This window comes from Thamnophis elegans, chromosome 1, assembly GCF_009769535.1.
Source record: "Thamnophis elegans isolate rThaEle1 chromosome 1, rThaEle1.pri, whole genome shotgun sequence".
In the NCBI taxonomy this organism is placed as follows: Eukaryota; Metazoa; Chordata; class Lepidosauria; order Squamata; family Colubridae; genus Thamnophis; species Thamnophis elegans.
In genome coordinates, this window is record NC_045541.1 from 114,986,217 (window position 1) to 115,008,270 (window position 22,054).

At 39.6% G+C, this 22,054-nt stretch overlaps 1 protein-coding gene across 3 annotated transcripts in view; it reads left to right on the top strand.

Annotated features, from left to right (window-relative positions):
* The window catches only part of PAPLN (papilin, proteoglycan like sulfated glycoprotein), a 92,262-nt gene that overhangs the window by 30,249 nt on the left and 39,959 nt on the right, over positions 1 to 22,054 (top strand). For all 3 annotated transcript variants that reach the window (XM_032228569.1, XM_032228560.1, XM_032228578.1), the window contains exons 4-8: positions 5,943 to 6,003; positions 8,348 to 8,450; positions 13,460 to 13,590; positions 17,678 to 17,801; positions 19,044 to 19,124. In XM_032228569.1, the coding sequence (XP_032084460.1) occupies positions 5,943 to 6,003; positions 8,348 to 8,450; positions 13,460 to 13,590; positions 17,678 to 17,801; positions 19,044 to 19,124 (500 nt within the window). The remainder of the gene's footprint in view (positions 1 to 5,942; positions 6,004 to 8,347; positions 8,451 to 13,459; positions 13,591 to 17,677; positions 17,802 to 19,043; positions 19,125 to 22,054) is intronic.

Genomic DNA, 22,054 nt, shown 5'->3' on the forward strand with positions numbered 1-22,054 from the left:
CCCTGGCCCAAGGCAGGAGTTCTTATTCCATCCAGGACAAATTATTGTCCAATCTGTTGTTAAAACTGGCAATGGACCACCAACAATTCTGGGAGGCAAGATGTTTCACTGACTAATTGTTCTCGGTGTCAGAAAGTTTCTCTTTAACTTCCAGATTGGATCTTTCTCTACCCAGCTTCCTTCTTATCCTGCCTTCAGATGCTTCAGCTCCCTCTTTCCTATGACAGTCCTTCAAATATTTGAAGGTGCCTATCGTGCAGTGGTGGGTTCCAGTCCCGGATCCCATTCCAACCAGTATGATTGGAACAGGCTTGGCAGCGTCTACATCGACGCATGCAGTGTCTTAGCAGTTTGTAAAACAGACAGTTTGTAGGAGTCCTCGACCACTCTCTGCTCTTGGTAGATATAATCGGTCAACATCACTTTTAGGGTGCAAAGCATGATTCATTGTCATAAGCTTCTGTGTTTTTCTGTCCAAATTGTCCAACTCCATCTGGGCCCAGTTAATTATTCCTGCAGAGTATCGAATCATAGATATAGCTCAGGTATTTATGGCTTTTATGATGTTTCCTCCACTCAATTTGGACTTTAATATCTTGCGAATTCGTCGAATGTACTTGGCTGAGGTTAATTCCTTGACTTTATTATACATTAAGTCAGAGGCTTCTAAAATTCCCAAGTACTTGTAGCCTTCTTCTGGTTTTACTGCCTTTATTATTTCTTCATTCTCAAGTTCTATTCCATCATCTTCTATGGCCTTGCCTGCCTTGGTTGCCATTGTTCCACATTTCTCAATTCCAAACTGCATACCAATGTCTTGGCTAAATTCTTTTGTGCTTTCAATTAATAAATTCCGTTCAGCTTTTGTATTATTATACAATTGTATCACAGCAGCCAGTTGTTTCGCCAGATTTGGCATTGGTTACTAGTCGGGCCCCACCCAGGGGCCTAGGACGTCGTAACGTATTTTCGTAATATGCGTGCAGATCCAAGCAGTGCGGCTTTTTGCATTTGACTGATGGTGATTTTGTCAATTTTTAACTGCTTTAAATGTAATTCCAGTGCTTTTGGAATAGCACCCAGTGTGCCAATTACCACTGGAATTACCATTGCTGGTTTGTGCCATAGTCGTTGAATTTCGATTTTTAAGTCCTGGTATTTTGTGATTTTTTTCATGTTCCTTCTCGGCAATCCTGCTATCACCTGGTATTGCGATGTCTATGATTGTGACCTTATTTTTCTCAACCAGTGTGATGTTTGGTGTATTATGCGCCAGTATTTTGTCCGTTTGTATACGAAAATCCCACAAGATCTTGACCATCTGATTTTTGGTGACTTTTTCAGGCTGATGTTCCCACCAGTTTGTTGCTGTTTTAATATTATAGTTTTTGCACAAATTCCAATGGATCATTTGTGCTACTGAATTGTGCTTCAATTTATAATCAGTCTGCGTAATTTTTTTACAGCAGCTGAGTATGTGATCAACAGTTTCATCAGCTTCTTTGCAAAGTCTGCATTTGGCATCATCAGAGGAATTTTCGATTTTGGCCTTAATGGCATTTGTGCGGATAGCTTGTTCTTGAGCAGCCAGGATTAGTGACTCTGTTTCTTTCTTTAATGTACCTGTTGTTAACCATAATCAAGTTTGTTCACTATCCACTTTATCTTTTATTTTTTCCAGAAATTGGCCATGCAGTGCTTTGTTCTGCCAACTCTCCATTTTTCATTTTATCACATCTTTTCTGTATTCTTGTTTCGTCTGTTGGGCCTTCAGTAGATTTTTGTTCTTTACTTCGATTAATAGATGTTCTTGACTTTCTTTTAAATAATCAGCCAGTGCATGTTTTTCTTCTTCACCTGTTTGCTTCACTTGTAATAATCCTTTGCCACCTGATTTTCGGGGCAGGTATATTCTATCAGTATCACCACGTGGATGTAAACTGTAGTGCATTGTCATTAGTTTCCTGGTTTTTCAGTCCAAAATGTCCAAATCAGCTTGTGTCCAGTTAACTATACCAGCTGTGTATCTTATAACTGGTATTGCCCAGGTATTTATGGCCTTGATTGTATTTCCACCATTCAATTTAGATTTCAAAATTTTCCTAACTCTGGTGGTGTACTCTCGCCTGATAGTTTTTACTTCTCCATGCTTGATGTTATCCAACTGCAGAATGCCTAAGTATTTGCAGGCTACATTTTTGTTGCATTTAATTAGTTGGCCATTGGGCATTTTAATTCCCTCACATGTAGTGATTTTGCCCCTTTTTATGGATATAGTGGCGCATTTTTCCATGCCAAACTGCATTGAAATATCGGTGCTGAATACTCGGACTGTGTTTGTCAATGATTGGATTTCTATTTCTGACTTTCCATAGAGTTGCAAATCATCCATATATAGTAAATGCGAAATTTTTTCAGCTTCTTTGGCTGTTTGGTAGCCTAATTTCATTTTTTTTAAGATTACTGATAGTGGGATCATTGCGATGATGAAGAGAAAAGGTGAAAGTGAATCACCCTGGAAAATTCCTCGCTTGATATTAACCATTCCATAGATCTCATTCCCTACTGCCAACTCAGTTCTCCATTTTTTCATCGCCTTTTCAGTAAAGGATGTAATATTTTTGCTAATGCCAGTTGTTTCTAAGCATTTTATGATCCAACTATGTGGCAGTGAGTCAAATGCCTTTTTGTAATCAATCCAGACCATATTCAAGTTCGTTTTTCTGTTCTTACAATTTTCTAATATCATTTTATCAATTAGGAGCTAATCTTTTGTGCCCCTGCTCCTTCTTTTGTTGCCTTTTTGCTCTACTGGCAAGATGTTATTTGTTTCCAAATAATCCATCATGTTATCTGCAATAATGCCTGTGAGTAATTTGAAGGTTGTTGGCAAGCATGTTATTGGTCTGTAGTTTTCAGGTGTTGTTCCTTTAGTTGCATCTTTCTGAATCAAGTATGTTTTTCCAGTTGTCAACCATTCATCAATTTGGCCTTTTTGTAAAATTTCATTCAGTTGCCTGGCCAATATTGCATGTAAACTGGTCAGATATTTGAGCCAGAAACATGTAATTGGTCCTTTCCAGGTGATGTCCAATTCTTTACCTTTTTTACTCAATTTTTGACCATCTCAGTTTATTTCTAATACTTGCATTTGTTTGTTACCAATGCTTTTCTCAAAGTCATGTATCCACTTTGCTTCCTTATTGTAGTCCTTTGCATTTCCCCACAATTCTTTCCAGAATTCAACTGTGGCCTGCTTTTCTGGTTTTTCACTTTTGGTGTCACCATTCACATTAAGACTTTGATAAAAAAAAAGCCGTTGGTCTGATCGAAATTGCTGATTTTGTTTATATTGGATGATTCGTACCTCATATCTTTCAATTTTTCTAGCTGCTGCTGTTATCTGCTGTTTTACAATCTCTACAGCTTCATTGATGTTTCTTGTATCCAATCTATATCTTCTGATTAGCCGATCTATGATTTTGTTGTTTTTAAGCCGTTGCTCATGCATGTTCTTTAAGTTACTAGCATCTACCCTTAATTTTTTGACTTTTTGTTCTAATCGGATTTTCCACTTTGGTTTTGATGCTTTTTCTGTTGTGTGACTAGGTACTTTATACCAATATTTGAGTGATGCCATTATATCCACCAATACTGTAGGAAATCTGTCAAAAAAATCAATTTTTCCATAGCAGAAGTGATGCCTTCAGGAAACTCTTTGGATCCTGTCCAATAAGTAACTACTATGACCTTATTATGATAAAACATGGATCAGTCTTCCCCAGACTGGGGAAATGATTACAAATACATCGGAACAGCAAATCCAGAACTCTCAGTTGTGTGGCCAAAGAAAGAAAGGCTCATGGTATCAAGAAAAGTCCATAGATTTGAGAGTGTATTTCCCAAAGGTGTGGCTCTAAATTCTCTTTTCTTGCCATAAGTGTCACTGACTTCAGTAAGATTTGCACATGCAGGAATCATACAAACCTGAATTCTTTCCAATGTGTTCACCTGCCTTTTCAGCCAAAATTGGCATCAGTGGAAATTACATCATCCCTTCCCTGAAGCGAACAATGTACTTCCCACTGCAGTGAATTTACGTGATGGCACATACATTTAGTTCACTTTGCACAACGTGCTTTTATGCAGCAGGATTCTATTATGGCCCATATCCTATTGTGCCTAGTGGTTTGTTCCCTAATAAATTTTGTCAGGAAAAAAATAGGAACTCTACCCCAGTCTGCCACGTATGGAGATTTACAGTCCTGATATTTTTTAAGCTTCTGTCATGAGTCAAGGTACTTGCAGATGAAAAACCTTACTTGGCAGCATCTTCTGCTTAAAGTTGAATAGGAGTGCAATTCCACAAGCCATTCCCAAATGGCTGGGCTGGAGATTAAATTGCTCAAATCTTATGGGTGGGAATGAATTATGCAGCATTTCTTTATGGTTAATATATTAGTGAGATCACTTTGCCACTCGTTTGGGTTATTTAAATGTTACCCAAGGCTTCCAGAATGAAGTTCTTGTATGACTAAGGTCACAATGTAGAAGTTGGACAATTAAATCACACCTTATCTGTCAGTTTGGTGCACAGAGAAAGAGTGACTACTCCTCCCAAAAAACAGAAATAAGGGGTCCTTGATGTTCTCTGAGTTTATTTGTTTTCTTGCAGACATTTCATTACCCTAACTAGGTAACATCATCAGTCTAGAACAGTGATGGGGAACCTTTTTGTCCTCACGTGCTGAAATTGTGTGTGCACTCACCCACTTCCACAGTGCAATGTGCCCCACCCATCTGCGCATGCACGCATGATTCCCCCCCCCCTGCAGGGTTTTTTTTCTTTCCAAAGGCTCCGGAGGCTTTCCTCAACCTCCGGGAGGGCGAAAACGGCCTCTCCCAGACTCCAGAGGCCAGCCGTCACCCGTTGCTCTTCCGGTTTCCAATGTGTGCATGCGCACGAGCCAACTGGTCTTTGTGCGTGCATGCACATCAGAAACCAGAAGCTCAGCTTCCCAGCACACACATGCATGCTGGGCAACTGCTTTTCTAGTTTCCAGTGCTCCAGCACGTGTGCCCTGGGGAGCTGGTCTTCCGGTTTCAGTGCTCCCCCACCCATGCATACGCACACTCCGGTTTTGGCACTCGGTACCAAAAAGATTTGCCACCACTGATATAGAGTATCTTGATGGATATCGGTTATTGGAGTTGAGAGACAGCATCAACTATCCAAGAGTTTCACACTTCTCCTGGTTCAAGCCTGCATTACAAATTGATAAACAGTGCTCCAATTAGAATTGTCAGTTCAGAAAACATAGACAATTATTTTAATGAAGGAAGAATTTGAATTCAGTTGAATTTTTAAAGTGAATATTCGAGAAAAGAAAGAAGGATATTTCATCACTTCTTTCAACTGTAACAAACCACAGTATATTTGAAGCCTGGGAACATTACCTTTGAACCAGGATTCATTCCTTCATTTTACAGGATTACTGATTTAACTTTTTAAAAGGTAACCCTAACTCCTATCACTTGTAGAAATGGGGAGCAGAAGAAACTACAACATAGTCCTTTCAACAGTTCCAAGAAGGCTCCACACCCATTTGTACCACTCAGGTAACCCTGATGACATAGATAAACCTCCAGGTGACCTTAACGGCTCGCTAAAAGAATGCAAATGGCCAAAGAGCTGAAGAAGCTTCTTGGATGAGAAGCAAAATGTCTTCAAAGAAAAACCAGAAAGTGCAATTGTTTCTTGAAAAAAGCATAGTTGGGACAACTATGACCTGGATGACTGAGAGTCTCCATCCACATGGAGCAGAAGAACGTTTCTTGGCAACTACTTCCCTGTTAGAAATATTAAAAATGATCTGGCAAAGTATGATTTAGGCATCAACAATCATTTACAAGCTTTTGCTGATTGTTATTGTGTATTTCAGGACAGATGGTGGATCCAGTTGCATAGGACCAGCCCAAAGTTATCGCTCATGCAACGTTCAGGTAATATATTGGTTTGTTTCTTAAGATATTTGTAAGTGTCTATTTATCATAAGCAAGTAAGAATGTGAGTTGAAAATCTGAATAATTTCAGTTATTTTATGGAACTAGATGATTGGGCCAAAGTCATCCAGAAAGCTTAATAATGGAAAATAAATATGAACCCAACTATCTTTGATCCAAAAATGCATTCACTACTCCCTACTAGTGGCATGCTGGTAATATTCTGTTTTTTTAAATTATTTTTTTGTTAAACTTGTATGCTGCTTGACTCACAACAACAGCTCATAACGAGCAATTTATTTATCAAACTTGTATGGCTGCCTGTTCTGACCCCCTCCTCCGTCCAGTAACGAATGCCGAGACAAGCTTAACTGGACTTTCACAGCACTTTATTAGCAGGAAACATAAACCTCGGTGGCTGAAAGCCCAAATATAACAAACAGATAAGAACCTTGGCAGCAACTCAGACTTCGACAGAGACAGATAACAGCTTCTCCAGCGTTAAGAATGAAGTTGAATCCTGCAAATCAGACTCCTCCCCGAGTCCCTCCTTAAATACAATCTTGAGAGGAGCCTAATTACAACCAGCTGGGTCCAATTATCTTTTGTAACCACGTAGCTGTTTTCTCCGTCGATCTGCCTGGCATTGCCGGGCATCCAGGACCACCTTCCTTGTCTCATCACTACCCCAAGGCCTGATGTCATGAGCACCCTCCCTTCGGCTCTCACCGCTGCTCCATGCCTCAGGCACCTCCTGGTGGCCAACCAGCCTCTCTGCACCCTGCTTGGAGTCAGAACCCTGTCCAGGATCCTCCACCTGTTCCAGAGCCGACTCATAAGGCTCCTTGCTGTCGGAGTCTGTCTGTAGCTCCAACGGCTCCTGCTGGGCCACAACAGCTGCCCATCTCACTTAAACATGATTCTGGGCAGTGTGCATTAAAATAAACAGTTGAAAACAACTCCAGAACAACCATTAAAAAATCATTAAATAAATATAAATAAGACAGTGAGAGAATGGACCAGTATAATCGGTTTGCAGCTCCCCATTTCTATGAGATACCCAAGCCTGCTTAAAAAACAATGATTTAAGAGCTAGCAAATAGCATCAAGCTAATGTCAGACCTGGAAGCCGTCTTTTACCTTTGGGACTTCAGGCCCGCCACTGTTCTGACCTAGGCTTCCTGAGAAAGCATAAATCACATTCTTAGTCCCCCAAACCCTCTTTTATTTAAACAGCTGTGAATTATGGTCATTCACAGCCCATAATGATTCACAAACAGTCTGTGAAGAGTCCAACAGATGTCTGCTCAAGTTGCCATAGTCTTTTGGGGTAATGTTGATAAGCACCCACCTTTATCTCCCTTGAAACACTGCCAGAGATCTAATTGTCAATTAGTTTTGCAAGGCCAAACATAGCATGGAGTCAAATGGAGCTTTTCAGAATTTGAACCAACCAGAATGAATTAATTGCTTCCTGCAAAGGCTCATGTCCATTTGCTCCTCTTTTATGTCTTATGGGAGGGGCCAATCATATCCAAGTCTTACTCCCAAGTTACCCCTTTTTTCTTAATTGTTCTTGCTTTCTGGCAGCTTTGCGCATGTGCGCACTGGGAACAGGTTCCCCCTGTTCCTCTGTCTCGCTGATGTCAGACTCCAGAGGCTCCGGAGGCAGCACATAACTACCAGATGGCCCTGGCCCCCTCTATGCCTCTGACGCAGAGCTCTCGTCCGAGCCTTCCTCAGACTCCAGGACTGGCCCATTCCTCCCCAACCTCCTCACTGTCTGATTGTGCTGCCAGCTCTGCAGACCACAACAGCCACATTTTCTACTATGGAAAAATGGGAGGGAGGGATTATGCGGAGTGTGGGTGATATAAAGTCAAAATTACATTCTTTCTCAGAAAGTCAAGGCCATCTTGCCTTGCAGCTGCAATGAGGTGACTGGGAGGCATCTTCAGTTTTGGATGGTGCCTAATTGGATCCTGTGATGGACATGTGGGTGCTTGGTAGGGACTTGAACTTTCTTTTGGGTGGGGAAAACCTGGAAACTTTCAGATTCAGGTTTTCCCAGATGTGCCAATATGGCATCTCTAATAAAATGGAACTTTGAGGAAGCTTAAGCCTTGGAGTCTTCTTTCGTTGGGGGTGTTACTTGGAACCCTGACAGCTAAATTACAATAAATCAATAAAACATTTTTAAAAAGATAAGACAAGGTAGCATATAAGCAGCAGATCCTCACTTGGAGGAAAATACAGTAACTAAACTCTGGATTATTCTTCAAAATCAGTTGCTTTTTTGCTCCAACATGTCCTTTATTCTAGATTTTTCTCTTCTTTTCTATAGGTCTGTCCTGAGGGCTCCAGAGATTTTCGAGCAGAACAGTGTGCCGAGTTTGATGGGACAGAATTTCAAGGGAAGAAGTACAAGTGGCTCCCTTACTATGGAGGTAATTTATTGATTGCTATTGCTGACTCTTCATAGAAGGTGACAGAAAATCTGGGGGAAAGGGTGGGAAATATTTGCTGAGATTTCTTGTCTGGGAACATTTATTTAAATTATTATTTAACCTGTCCTTCAGTTTAATAAGGAGAAGCAACATATTTTTTTACAAAATATTAGTAATTTAATGTTTCCAAATATCAATTTAATTAAATCAAATTAAAAGTTAAATTGGAAAAATGTAATTTTTGTTAAAAAAAATCTGCTGTTAGAATGAAAGATACATTCACAGAAAGCGGGAACAGAGTAGACAAATGACAAAGGGAAAAGCATGATTGTATTCTAATTGTTAAACTGATCAGTGAAGACATTTGGGGAAATAAAGGAATCACCCAATTTGATTTCGCTCTTTTGGAATACAACTAGGTTTCAATTAGGGCAATTAGTGAATCCCACAAAATAGTTGCATTATTAAAATTTTCACTATTGCTGGTAAGTAAGATAGAACCTAGAATAACAAGGTTGCAAAGAACCTTGGTGGTCTTCTATTCCAACCCCCAGCTCAAACAGGAGAATTTATACCTTATTATTATTCTAGGATCATATTACATATATATTATTGCATATTTATTGTATTTTATTATGTATACTATAGAGATCCAGGTAAGTGGTTCCAGCTTTATGGAAATATGCAATGAAAATATTTAATCATGTTTTTATTTGTTTATTGATGCATATTACATTACATATTACACATTACATTCTTTTCCTCTCTTAAATTTAAAGCTGTTTGCTCTCCTTAGAGGAATGTTGCTTTTGATTGCAATCCTCGGTCTTTATAGATGTTCTGTTTCTGTCATTGAAACACTTCTACTCCCTGTAGCTGTTTACAAACCACACAAAAAAATGATGCAACTTTACATTTTTATTTCCCTTGCATACCATTGATTCAGGCATTCCAAAATCTCATCCTATTTTAGAGTTGCTGTGACTATGTTCAGTTGTACCCAGTTGTACCCAGTTTTTGCTGTAATGTAATAATGACTTTTTTGAGCTTGTAGTGTTTTCATTGAAGTGAATCTTTCTTTTTTCCATTTCATGCACCAAAGATAAACAAGTAGAGTGTCTAAAATCCAGCAACATGGTCCTTCAATATTCCTTTATCGTGTTGCAGAAAAATGGGTTAAAGTTGTGGGTTGGCTAGAAAATCTTCATAGCCATCCTTATCTGCCACTAAGTACTATATACTATTTTCCACTATATATCCCATTCCATTGATTTTATATCCCCCTGCACATTCCAAACCAATAAACTTGCAAGGGAGTTTCCATAATTAAGATCCTACCCTGCACAGAATATCATGAGCCTGTTAGAGATTGGCCTGGACTTGAGACCATACAGATCACAATGTCTTAAAACTGACTGCTTCTGTCCTTACCATTGCTAAGGCATGCTGCAATTTGCATAGATTGCCAACCTGGTCTATACCTTAAAAATCATCAATCATGATGTTATATCCAAATAAAACAACATGAAAAGTACTACATATTTATTTATTTATTTATTCATTCATTCATTCATTCATTCATTCATTCATTCAGTATATGGCATATCGTATGTGGATGAGTAATATATATTACTATTTCACCTAGACTAGTAAAATACAATAAAATATGATTGTTAAAAAGATATATGTTCAAATATCAATGTCTAGGTCTGTGATGGTGAACCTATGGCACACAGAGCCATATTTGGTGGCACGCCAGCCGATAGCTCCAGCGCGCATACGTGGGATAAAAAACAGCCCCAACAGCCCAATTGGAAGTATGGAACTGATCCGTTTCTGGCTTCTGGAGGCCTCTGGTGCCCGAGGGAGGCCGTTTTCACCCTCTCCAGACTTCAGGAAAGCCTCAGGAGCCTGGGGAGGGGTTACACGCACTTGCGTGGGGGGTTGTGTGCACCTGCACAGGTGGGCCGGGAGATTGAGTGGGCATGCGCATGCACATGATAGCATGGGTGCAATTTTGGCATGTCATAAGAAAAAGGTTTGCTATCACTGATCTAGACCATTTAACCACTGAAGTGCAGCATCATTTATATATTTAAAAAATCAGATACTGGATCGGTATATGCCCTCAGTTTACAGCCAGGTGTGATCTACAGCTGGACGTGGGACCCTGCAGTCAAAATGAGGAAAGGATACTATGCCCCATTTATACAGAGAGACCCGCTAGACACCCTGTGAGGTGTGAATCCTATTCAGGATCATTCATTTGCTAAGGTGGGAGTTCAAAGCCTGGCACTTTTTTTGTGGCATCATCAGAGGTGTTATTCAGCCAGTTTGGACCTGTTCACCCAAACCAGTAGTAAAAATTGCTGGTGGGCCTGCCAGCTAAGAATCTATGCCATCCTATTTAGGCACGTTTTCAAGCCATGTGCATGCTGCAAGCCACGCACACGATCAAAGCACACACATTGAAGACTGAGCGCATGTGTGGATGTGCAAGCTTACATTTGCGAACTGGTAGGGAAAGTAAGTTAATACCAGCCCTGGGCATCATTTATATGTTTTCCTATGCCTGGGCATTCAGAGACCCACTTGGCTTTCCATTGGGAATTGGTGTTAGTTATTGAGCAGGTGCCAGTGGGGGTTTCCTGGATTTGAGTCTTCTGGCTGATAAATGAGGAAGGTTGGCATGCATCAGTAGTCTTACATTAAAAAATCCTACATTGAAGCCTCAGCTAACCAAAGCCATGATGAGTGGCAGGGATCAATATGCATGGGCCTGTTATATTGATAACTATAATAATAAATGAAATGAAATGAAATGGAAATTTGCAACCTAGAATGGAAGAGGAATAAATGATAAAGAGCAGATATCAACAAATGGAAAGAAAGGAAAATAGATTTTTTTTGTAAGCTTGGGAAAGACTATGAAAGATTTAAGTAGAAATGATGTGATCTTGTGGAGTAGCGTTCATTAATACATGCAGGGAAATGAACGGGGAGTTTTAATTATGAATGAAAGGGCTAAATGTATGCCAGAAAATATGAATTGGTCTCATTTTTATTCTTGTGGATGTCTACACAAAAAGGAGATACTTTGCTGATAATTGCATGTTACGCTCTAGTGAATGGTGATAATGAAAGAACCAGAGATGCATTGGGGGGGTGGGGGAATGTGCCACGCTTGGAATGAATGCAATCCAAAAGAAAGATTTGTTCTGCTTGCAGACATAAATGGCTGGGTGGGATAAGACATGTGAGTGCAGAAAAGTGATTGGGCTTTTCAAAGACTCAAGAATGAACGGGAATGATGATTGATTGGTTAATTTCTGCTTAGAAAAAAGTCTGTTTCAGTGTGCACTTTAATGATATGTCTATTCATGGAAGAGGAATGCACTCCAAAGGATGATTGATATGTTCATTTATCAGGACTGCCACTGATCTGTAAGACACCTTTGCACAAAATGCATTTTGCCACCCCTTCCGCATAATCATTTTACTTGCTATTTTTGAGAAAGAGGATAGTAGTTAAGACTAGACAGGAAGTTTGTGATAAGCTTCAACAGTGGAGGGGTGTCGTTTTGTTGCTGTCTAGAAGAAGACTTGCCACAGCTCATATTTGTTAGGCTGAGCTTTCCAGAACTGTAACAATATGTGCATTGAAAGATGTTCTGGGCACTCATAGTTTCAGATTGTGCAATACATATGATTTCTCTGAACTGATATATAGCATTTGTTTTGGAAGAAGTGAAATCTGATGTGAGTTAGCTGATGCAGTTGGAATGGAGAATAGATTTTGAACACTTAATTTGGTGCCATTCCCCACCCCATCATGGTGCCTTTGTGCAATCTGATTGCAATGGCCCTTCCATTTACGATGAAGAATGAGAAAACAGTAAAGGATACAATGATGACAGATTCTGAATATGGCACAGACCGTTGACAGTGTCAAGAATGGATCCTGGGTAGATAGGCACAGAAGAAAGGAAAGTAATGAAAGAAACTAGAATGGAAGAATGGCTGCATGAAGAGAAAGTTCAGATCCTTATTTTAAAAAAAGTAAAGACAGATTAATCTCCCAACAGAATTGATAAAAGTGACCATAAGAAAAGACAATAGTGAAAGTGCTTGGAATAGACTGAAATAAATGATGCATGAATGATGCCACAGAACCATGTTGACTTTGTTTATGCAAAGCATTAAAATTGATGCTAAGTGGAGTTTAGGAGAATCATAACAGTAAATAAAGCAAGGCTGTCAATATTTAGAGAGACTAAATGAACTGAAAAATGTATGAATGAAGAATGAATGTATCAGGAAGAAAGGGGGCACTGAAAAAGTTGTGGCTAAAATGAGATTCCCCCAAAAAGGAGAAAATGAGCTTAAAAAAAATAAAAGGCAGTTTGTGAATTGATCTATAAGCCCGGTGGTTCTATAAGATAATATAGTGAATGAGGTTGATGTACTTTATCCTAATTTAACTGTATTTATCTTTCTTTTTCTTACCTTATCTTAATTCTTTAATTGCTATATCTTGCTTGTTTTATCTTACTTTTTTTCTTAGCTTAGTCCAAAAAATAACAGTATGATGGGTAAGTCTATTATTTGATTACCCATCAACTAAATGAACTATGTCCATCTTGTCACTATTTGCTGAATCCTGTTTATTGAACAAAACACAATTGGCTGCATTTGCACAATACACCATACCAAAATCAAACCAAAAGTATTATGGCTTAGAGTGTGAATGCAATGAACCCCACTGACGTTTTGAGCAATTCTTGTTTCGGTCCATTTCCAAATTAAAGATAGGTCTGATTCAAGCCTCAATTAACTGTGATCCACCCTTTAACCTCTTATTCCAGGATTAGCATTCTTAAACCCTGGCCTGTTAAAGCCCAGGACAAGAATCTTAATCAAGTTCTGTTTTTCTCCATTTGTAGAAGAATCAAAGTAAACAAACACTCAAAACAGCAAAATAATGTGTTGCTTTTTAATTTCGCTCACAGCTCCCAATAAATGTGAATTAAACTGCATCCCAAAAGGAGAAAATTTCTACTATAGGCAGAAAGAAGCTGTCATTGATGGAACTACTTGTGAACCAGGGACGAACGATGTTTGCGTGCAAGGGACCTGCCACGTATGTATTTTGTCTTGACTCGCTTTCAGAAAGAATTCCACCTTTCCTGCCTTTTTTGACTCATAGATGAACTCTGAACTTCCCCAGACCATTTATGGAATAATTTCGTTTTGTCCTACCGCAGATTTATTCAGTAAACTAAGCTAAGAGCTTCAAATTCACATACCACGACTAGCTTTTTGTTTTGTTTGAACAATAGTTTTGTTGACCAAGCCATAATTGATGGCATTCGCTCCACCTGCTTAGCATTAAAACACATTCTATAAATCATGTTGTCTGAGTCCACATCATATCTAAAGCCAGACAAAACCAGGAGTGAGGAGGGCTTTGTTGGCCAAGAACTGCCAACAGTTTATCTTGGGGGAGGGGTATAGGCTGCTTTTAAGCAGGTGGGGCATCACACATTAAAGGAGGTATTGCAAGATTTGGCAAGCTTCAACATTTGCCTTCCCTAGAGCTAAAGCTAATAGTTAACCTTCTGTTGGGTTTTTTTTGGGGGGTGGTGGTGGTTTACTGAATATCAACATATTGGCCACGCAATTCAATTCTATTCTGTCTTTTATTGCAAAGATGCCTTCCATATTTCTTTTGGCCAATTCTGTCTTTCCTCATTCCCCTGCCCATTTCTTCCAGCACTTTGTTGGCTATAATCAGGTAGTCCTTTAGACTATCCAGAGTGTTTTTTTCCAGTCACTGTATAATTTGGGGTGAGGACCTGACCTCCCAGAATAATTAAGAGATAGTCAGAAACCTGGGGAAGATTAAAAAGAAGTAGCCTTCTGGGAGAAATTCAGACCTAACAGATTAGATCAGAGGACCCAAGAGACCAAAGATTGCTGTGTATTTTTGTTTGCTGAGTTGCGTGCACCTAAAATCCTCATTATAGCACTGGGAGATAACAGAGAGGGGAAGGGAGAGGATTGTAGTTCAGACGCTGTAAGATAAAGAAGTCGCTGAGGATTTTATTCTGCTAGTCATTGCTAACTTTAAGGGATGGTACTCATCTCTGCTTCAAGACCATTGAGCCAGCACTGTCCGAAGACATTTCTGTGGTCATGTGGGCAGCATGATGTCATGGAGTGCTGTTACCAGATGCTGATACCAGATGTTGTAGGACAGTGTTTTTCAAACTTGTTAGCTTTAAGATATGTGGATTTCAACTCCCAGCCAGCATGAAATTGATGTCTGGGCCCTTCGCATGTTAAAAGGCCTTTTTGGAAACAGTTCGTGTCAGTGGATCTCCATCTTATAAACAACAAAACCAAAGGAGAAATGAAGAATATACTCTTTTTTTTTGCTTGGGAGAAGGCTCAGATGCACCTTGATTTTAAACTCCTTTAGCTCCTGAACTTCCACCCTTGCCCACCAGAGGGTTTCCAAGGACCAGAAAACCATCAACGGACCAAGAACTTGACTGTTGGGGGAAAGCATCCCTGAGTTAGCCGATATTTTAACAACATGAATTTTGCTACCCCCCTTTGCTAACCCTTCTTTTGCTTTCTCTGCCAAATGGTGTCTCAATTATCTGTGCGCAGGCTTGATGGCAAAGCTACTGGTTCAGCTTTTGGGTTCTTCTTCCTTTCCATTTAAGCCTGAAACCAACCAGAAGGGGAAACATTTCCTAATCAAGGTACTGTGACAGGAAGGGTGTAACACAGGATCCCACTATTGCTCAGCTTCTTCCTCTCCAATCCATTTGGTTGTAACCAGCACTGAATGAAGTTTTTTTAAAAAACAAAACAAAACAATACATTGATGTCACAAAGGGTGCCTTTTCAGGATATCTCTCTCTTCCTTCTTATGGGTAACAAATGCCAATTTACGCAGTCCTCTATATTTTGTTTGGGACGCAGTGACAAAGAGCAGATCCTACTGGTCCCCTGAAATGTTATTTCAGCCTTGCACAAAATGAGTGGAAAAACACAACAGAGTAGCATTTCATAACACTGTTAGAGCAGTCTGGCACTGTTTGCGTCATCCTGAATGATCACCATTTCAGTTCACCAGCCACCATTTCCCCCCACTCTCCCATAAAGCAAGGAAAATGGTAGCATCCTCACGTTGTGGAGATAAATGCTGGTTGTGGCAGGAAACACTTCACGTACGGAGAAATGCAAAAAGAAACCAGTGCTTAAAATGTACAACTCTACTGCATTCCTGTCTTCTTCAATAAACAAAATGATTACACAAAGGGAAAGGGGAGGAGGGAGGGAGAGATAGAGGGAGAGGGAGGGAGGGAGACTAAAACCCTCTAGCCGAGCACTGTTCCTGTCTAACACTTTAGCAATAGCACTGAGACTTACTGTATATAGTATACTACTCCATAGTGCTTTATAGCCTTCTCTAGGCAGTTTACAAAGTCAGCATATTGCCCTCCAAAATCTGGCCCTTCATTTTACTGGCCTTGGAAGGATGAACCCATAAAGATCAGACACCTGGCTGTGGGCAGAGTTTGTCTGCAATAGACTCTTTAGACAAGGCTGAGCTGGAAGAGGAAGGGGCAAGCCCATATCCACTTAAATAAATATTTCTCTGTTCTCATCTATTTTATTATTTTTCATTCATTCATCAAATCTGTATAGCCGCCCATCAGGTCAAAAACAACTCTAGGCAGCCTAGTCTCCAAACTTCCCTTCTGACCTAATGACTGGTCAAGCATCATGTCTTTTGCGGATCTTGTGTTGCGCACTTTGCAGATTTGAGGAAGGAAAAGGTGCTTTGATGTTAGCACAGAGAAGGATGACTTAAGCCTGTCACATTCAAGGGCTAGAGTTGAGAAAAAGGCAACATCTTGGGGACACAATGAAAAAGGATGCTGCTAGCCACGTTTCTGCCGTGGTTAGGTAAAAGTGGAGATAAAACTGTTGAGTAGCCACAAAGACTGGGAACCAGTATGATGCATTAGTTAAAACTACAATGGCTGGATTCATATGTTCTACTATGCCTAAACTAAGAAAAAAAAACCAATAGTTTGGTTCCTATGTGGAAACCCTGCCAGCTGCCCCCCCTTTAACTAGAGGGATTGAAGTGACATTGTCCAGCTTGAAAATACCTTTCGTGATGCTTTATGTTCATTTTCTCTCCAAAATGCGGAAATCTGCTGTTATACTCTCTTGTAAAAGCTGCTTGTCATGGACATACTGCAGCCGTTGTAAATGTGAGCCAGTTACTAAATGTCCCAAATATGATCATGTCACCATGGGGGTATGCAATGGTCGTAATTTTGAGGACTGGTTGCAAGTCCTTTTTTTTTTGAAGCTGTCACAATTTTGAATTGCTGTTAGATAAATGGTCATAAGCCAAGGACTACTTGAAGTGGTCCTTCTGAATTCCCCTCCCTCTTTTCTACTTACCAGGTATCGGTTGGATTCTCTGTAAGAACATGTTTATGTAGGAAGAAGCTATTTACTTGGGCAGCTGGTGTGGGAGGAGGACTCTGGAAGTACCAAATTACAGAGAGTAATAGGCAGTTTCATTAAAGCAACCACATCAATAGTTAGCTAAAAAAAAAACAGACAGTATTTTAATTTTTATTAGCCAGTCAATAGTGGTTGCAGAAACATTAGCTGAATTAAATCTCTAATGTTGTATCCCCATGGGGTTGACTTTCCTACAATTATTATATCACAGGGTTTTTGAAAGCAACCTCCTTTGAAATATCAGTGCTGGAAATGTCTCTGGTATTTTTGTAGACTTTGGGCAAACTTGCTTAAAAGTCTAAATATACACATTCACTGCCAGATATCTTGAAAGTATGGATGCTGAACTCCCACAGGCCTGGTGGGTACCAAGGCTGTTTTAGAAAGATGTTCTGAGAAAAGTTATGAAACATATGGCTGCTGATGTCCTGGCCTTGACATCCCCAGAGATGTTCTGAGTGGGAAAATCAGTATACACTAAAATAAAAAAAGATTTGAAAGAAGAATCACTATTTATATAACAGCTCATCTGTTATTTTAAATCAGTTTGTCATCAACCTTACAGTGAAATGTCATCAACCTTACTGTGAAGTGTCTTGTCTTTCTATTTTCTGATAGCTGGATTGTTCATCTCACCTGTGGATGGTTTGAACTTTGCTATTTTACAGGCTGTTGGCTGTGATAAAATGCTGGATTCTTCCCAAAAGGAAGACAAATGCCTGCAGTGCGGTGGGAATGGAAGAGCTTGTTTTGAAGTCAAGGGACTCTTTGATGTGCCCAACCTCCCTAAAGGTACTGCAGGGTTGTTTTGGTACCATAAATTAATAAGGTAGTCCTCGACTTATGACCACAATTGAGCCAAAAATTTCTGTTGTTAAGCGAGACATTTGTTAAAGTGAGTTTTGCCCCATTTTATGATCTTCCTTGCCATAGTTGTTAAGTGAATCACTGCAGTTGATCAGTTAGTAACATGGTTGCTAAGTGAATCTGGTTTCCCCAGTGACTTTGCTTGTCAGAAGATCGCAAAAGGGGATCACATGACTTTGGGACACAGCAACGGTCCTAAGTATGAACCAATTGCCAAGCGTATGAATTGTGATCACATGATCGTGGAGATGCTTCCAAAGTTGCAATTGTGAAAACAGTCCTAAGTCACTTTTTTTCAGTACTGGTGTAACTTTGAACGGTCATTAAATGAACCAATGTAAGTCGAGGACTACCTGCGTATTAGACTTTAGACTGAGGCTGGGGTAGAGATGTGACTGATTGTTCTTATTAATCTCTTTATATCTTTAAAGCTTTAAAGCTCTCTGCGTACTTGAGAGACCGCCTCCTGCCAATTACCTCCCTGCGACCTATTAGATCACATAGATTAGGCCTCCTCCGAGTTCCATCTGCCAGTCAGTGTCGACTGGCAACCACACGGAGGAGAGCCTTTTCAGTAGTAGCTCCGACCCTTTGGAACGATCTCCCCGTGGAGATTCGTACCCTCACCACCGTCCAGACCTTCCGCACAGCCCTCAAGTCCTGGCTATCCCGTCAGGCCTGGGGATAAAGATCGTAATCTGTCCCCACCCGAATGATGAATGAATGTTGTGTACTATTTTTACTCATGTATTGTTTCATGTTTACTGTTTTGTACCCCCTTCCCTATATTTTGTAAGCCGCCCTGAGTCCCCTCAGGGAAAAGGGCGGCCTATAAATAATAATAAAACTCTAAAACTCTAAAACTCTAAAACTCTAAAGTCAATAACTGTAACTCAGGAAAGTTTCTACTGTAGCATGTCTGCAGTGTGATGCATTGAAGTCCCTGCCTTGTGCCATATTACATCAATTACATGCAAGGGTAGCTTTATGGGTAATATGAATACGGATGGAGACAGTTCAAAATCAGTGGAGTAGTTACAGCAAAATTTATATCTTTTCCCATGTAGCTTCTCTGCACGAAAGAGTGACTTTACCCTGGCTTCCTTCTCTATTATATTCTCTCTCAGAAAATGAATTTATTCTGGCTGATTTATTCTGCTCCTATAGGCTACAATCAAATCTTTGTCATTCCGATGGGAGCCACCAGTATCCGAATCAAGGAAGCAACCCCTACCAGGAACTTCCTGGGTAAGAAGTTGTTACTACTCTTGGTATAGGACTTCCATCACCTCCTTTAGTTATAACTTAATACAGGATAATATGGATCTGCATCTTCAGAAATATTACGTGGTGACCATCATCTGGGTATTACATCACTAAGAACAGAGATGGCAGACTGTTTACTAATAGAATGAAATTGGTGTATGCTATGAAACAAGGCTCTATCTGCAACAATATACACCTGCAATAGTACGTGTATTTTACATGAAGCAAGAGTCTTTATGACTTCTCCGTCAAAGAACCCTGCATGCCATCCACCTTTGTTTATTTATTTATTTTATTACATTGTTTTTTTTTTCTTTATATATTTTATTATGTTTTCATTCTATACAATCACATATTCACTGTGCTTAATCAGGGCATATAACATTGAATAATAAACACGGCCCTCACTTATATAGAAAATGCCCTCTACAATACAAACCCAGTATACCACCTTGGCCTGCCATACACCCTCTTTCAACCCCCTCCAACTTTCATTCTTCCTTCTCACACACCCCTCTACGCCTACTTCCCCTCCCCTTCTTTCTAACCTTAACCCTATCACTCCCTCTCCATTCCCTCCCTCCCTTCTCCTCCTCCTCTCTCTCACCCTCTCCACCCTCCTTCTTCTTTCACTCGACTCTTTCCTTCGGTATTTATTACCTTCCAGTATATTCGGTTTGTTCTATTTTCGCACTAACATTGAAAGCCACAGTATACAAATACAATCATGGAATTTATTTCCCCCCTCCCCCCTCCCCCTAAATCCCCACCTCCCTTCCCTCCCCCCGACTTCCCAAAGACCATACGTGGTATAACTTTTGAACAATCACAGTCTAAATATCTCTACATTGAACTCAGCTTCTTACTGTTACCCAAATTTTAAACAATTTAAATTATTACTGATACTAAGCATAAGCTATCTGGAGTTTCTTAGTCCCATATTACTTTTTATGTAATCAATCCATTTTTTCCAGTCTCGCTTATATCTCTCGTTTGAATGTTCTTTGAGATATGCTGAGATTTTGGCCATTTCGGCTAAGTTCATAACTTTCAAAGTCCATTCTTGAATTGTAGGTAGATCTTTCTTCTTCCAATACTGCGCCACCAGGAGTCTTGCTGCCGTTATTAAATACAAAACCAAATTAGTCTCTGCTGCTGTAAAATCAATACATATACCCAGTAAAAACAACTGGGGGGTAAATTTTATCCTTCTTTTAAAGATGTTTTGCAGGATCCACCATATTTTATCCAAAATGCCTTGACATTACGACATGTCCACCATATATGAAAATATGTAGCATCACAAGAACCACATCTCCAACATTTAGGTTGAACATTTGGATACATAGAGGCAAGCTTTTTAGGATCTAGGTGCCATCTATAAAACATTTTATAAAAATTTTCTCTCAAGTTTTGTGCTTGTGTAAATTTCACATTTCTTACCCAGATTCTTTCCCATGTTTCAAGCATTATTGGTTCCTCGATATTCTGAGCCCATTTTATCATACAATCCTTAATCAGTTCCGTTTCAGAATCCATCTGTACTAATACATTATATATCCTCTTTATATGCATTGAGCTTTGATCTCTTATTTGTTTAAACAAATTATCCTCAACTTTTACAAAGCCAATTTTTTGATCTGTTTTCCACCTAGCCTGTAGTTGACCATACTGAAACCACGTTTGAACTACCTTCTCTTCTTTAAGTACCTCTAAAGATTTTAGTTCCATCACCCCTCTTTCTGAGATAAGAAGTTGTCTATAGGTGGTTCTATCGTGTTTTTGTTCTACATTCATATTTTCAATTGCATGTCTAGGAATTGCCCACATGGGCACTTTATCATTTAATTTATGTTGATATTTTTTCCAAACCCGCAATAAAGCATTTCTTAAGATGTGATTTTTAAATTTCTTATCCGTTTTTTTGTTAAATAACAGGTAAGCATGCCAACCATATAACAAGTCATATCCCTCGATATTCAAAATTCTGTCATTAGTTAGATGAATCCAATCACTAATTACAGATAGTGCCACTGCGTCATAGTATAATTTTAAGTTAGGTAATTTCAATCCTCCTCTTTCACGTGCATCTTGCATTATTTTCATCTTTACCCTCGGCTTCTTTCCTGCCCACACAAATTTGTTGATACCCTTCTGCCATTCTAAAAGATTCGCATCTCTTTTAAGTATTGGTAACATTTGAAAAAGAAATAAAAATTTTGGTAAAATGTTCATTTTTACTGCCGCTATTCTACCCAGCAAGGACAAATGCAGTTTTTCCCACCTTTTCAACTCCAACTGTGTACTATCTGCAACAATATACACCTGCAATAGTACGTGTATTTTACATGAAGCAAGAGTCTTTATGACTTCTCCGTCAAAGAACCCTGCATGCCATCCACCTTTGTTTATTTATTTATTTTATTACATTGTTAATCCCACCTTTATTATTTTTATAAATCAGTCAAGGCCGATGAACATACTTAATACTCCTTCCTCCTATTTTTTTTTCTACAACAACCACCCTGTGAGGTGAGTTGGACTGAGAGAGAGTGCCTGGCCCCAGTTCACCCAGCCGGCTTTCATGCCTAAAGTGGGACTACAACTCCCAGTCTCCTGGGTTGGAGGGATCCTCTTGAACAAATGACAAAGCTTCAAGGGGCCCATAAAGGACAAGGCGAAAGGAACTGCCCCTTATCAGCAAAAACATGAAAATGAGTCATGTTCATACCTCAGCATGGGCGCAATCAACATAAATCTTCCAGGACGCGATGATTAATAAATCATCTCAAGCTTCCTTACAATGCTTTGATTTAACGATATGGGTTGAATGTTACTCACTGCTCTATAGAAAAATGGCCAAGGTTCTTTCATGTCAAACTAGCATCCTAGTAACTGTTTACACATCTGAG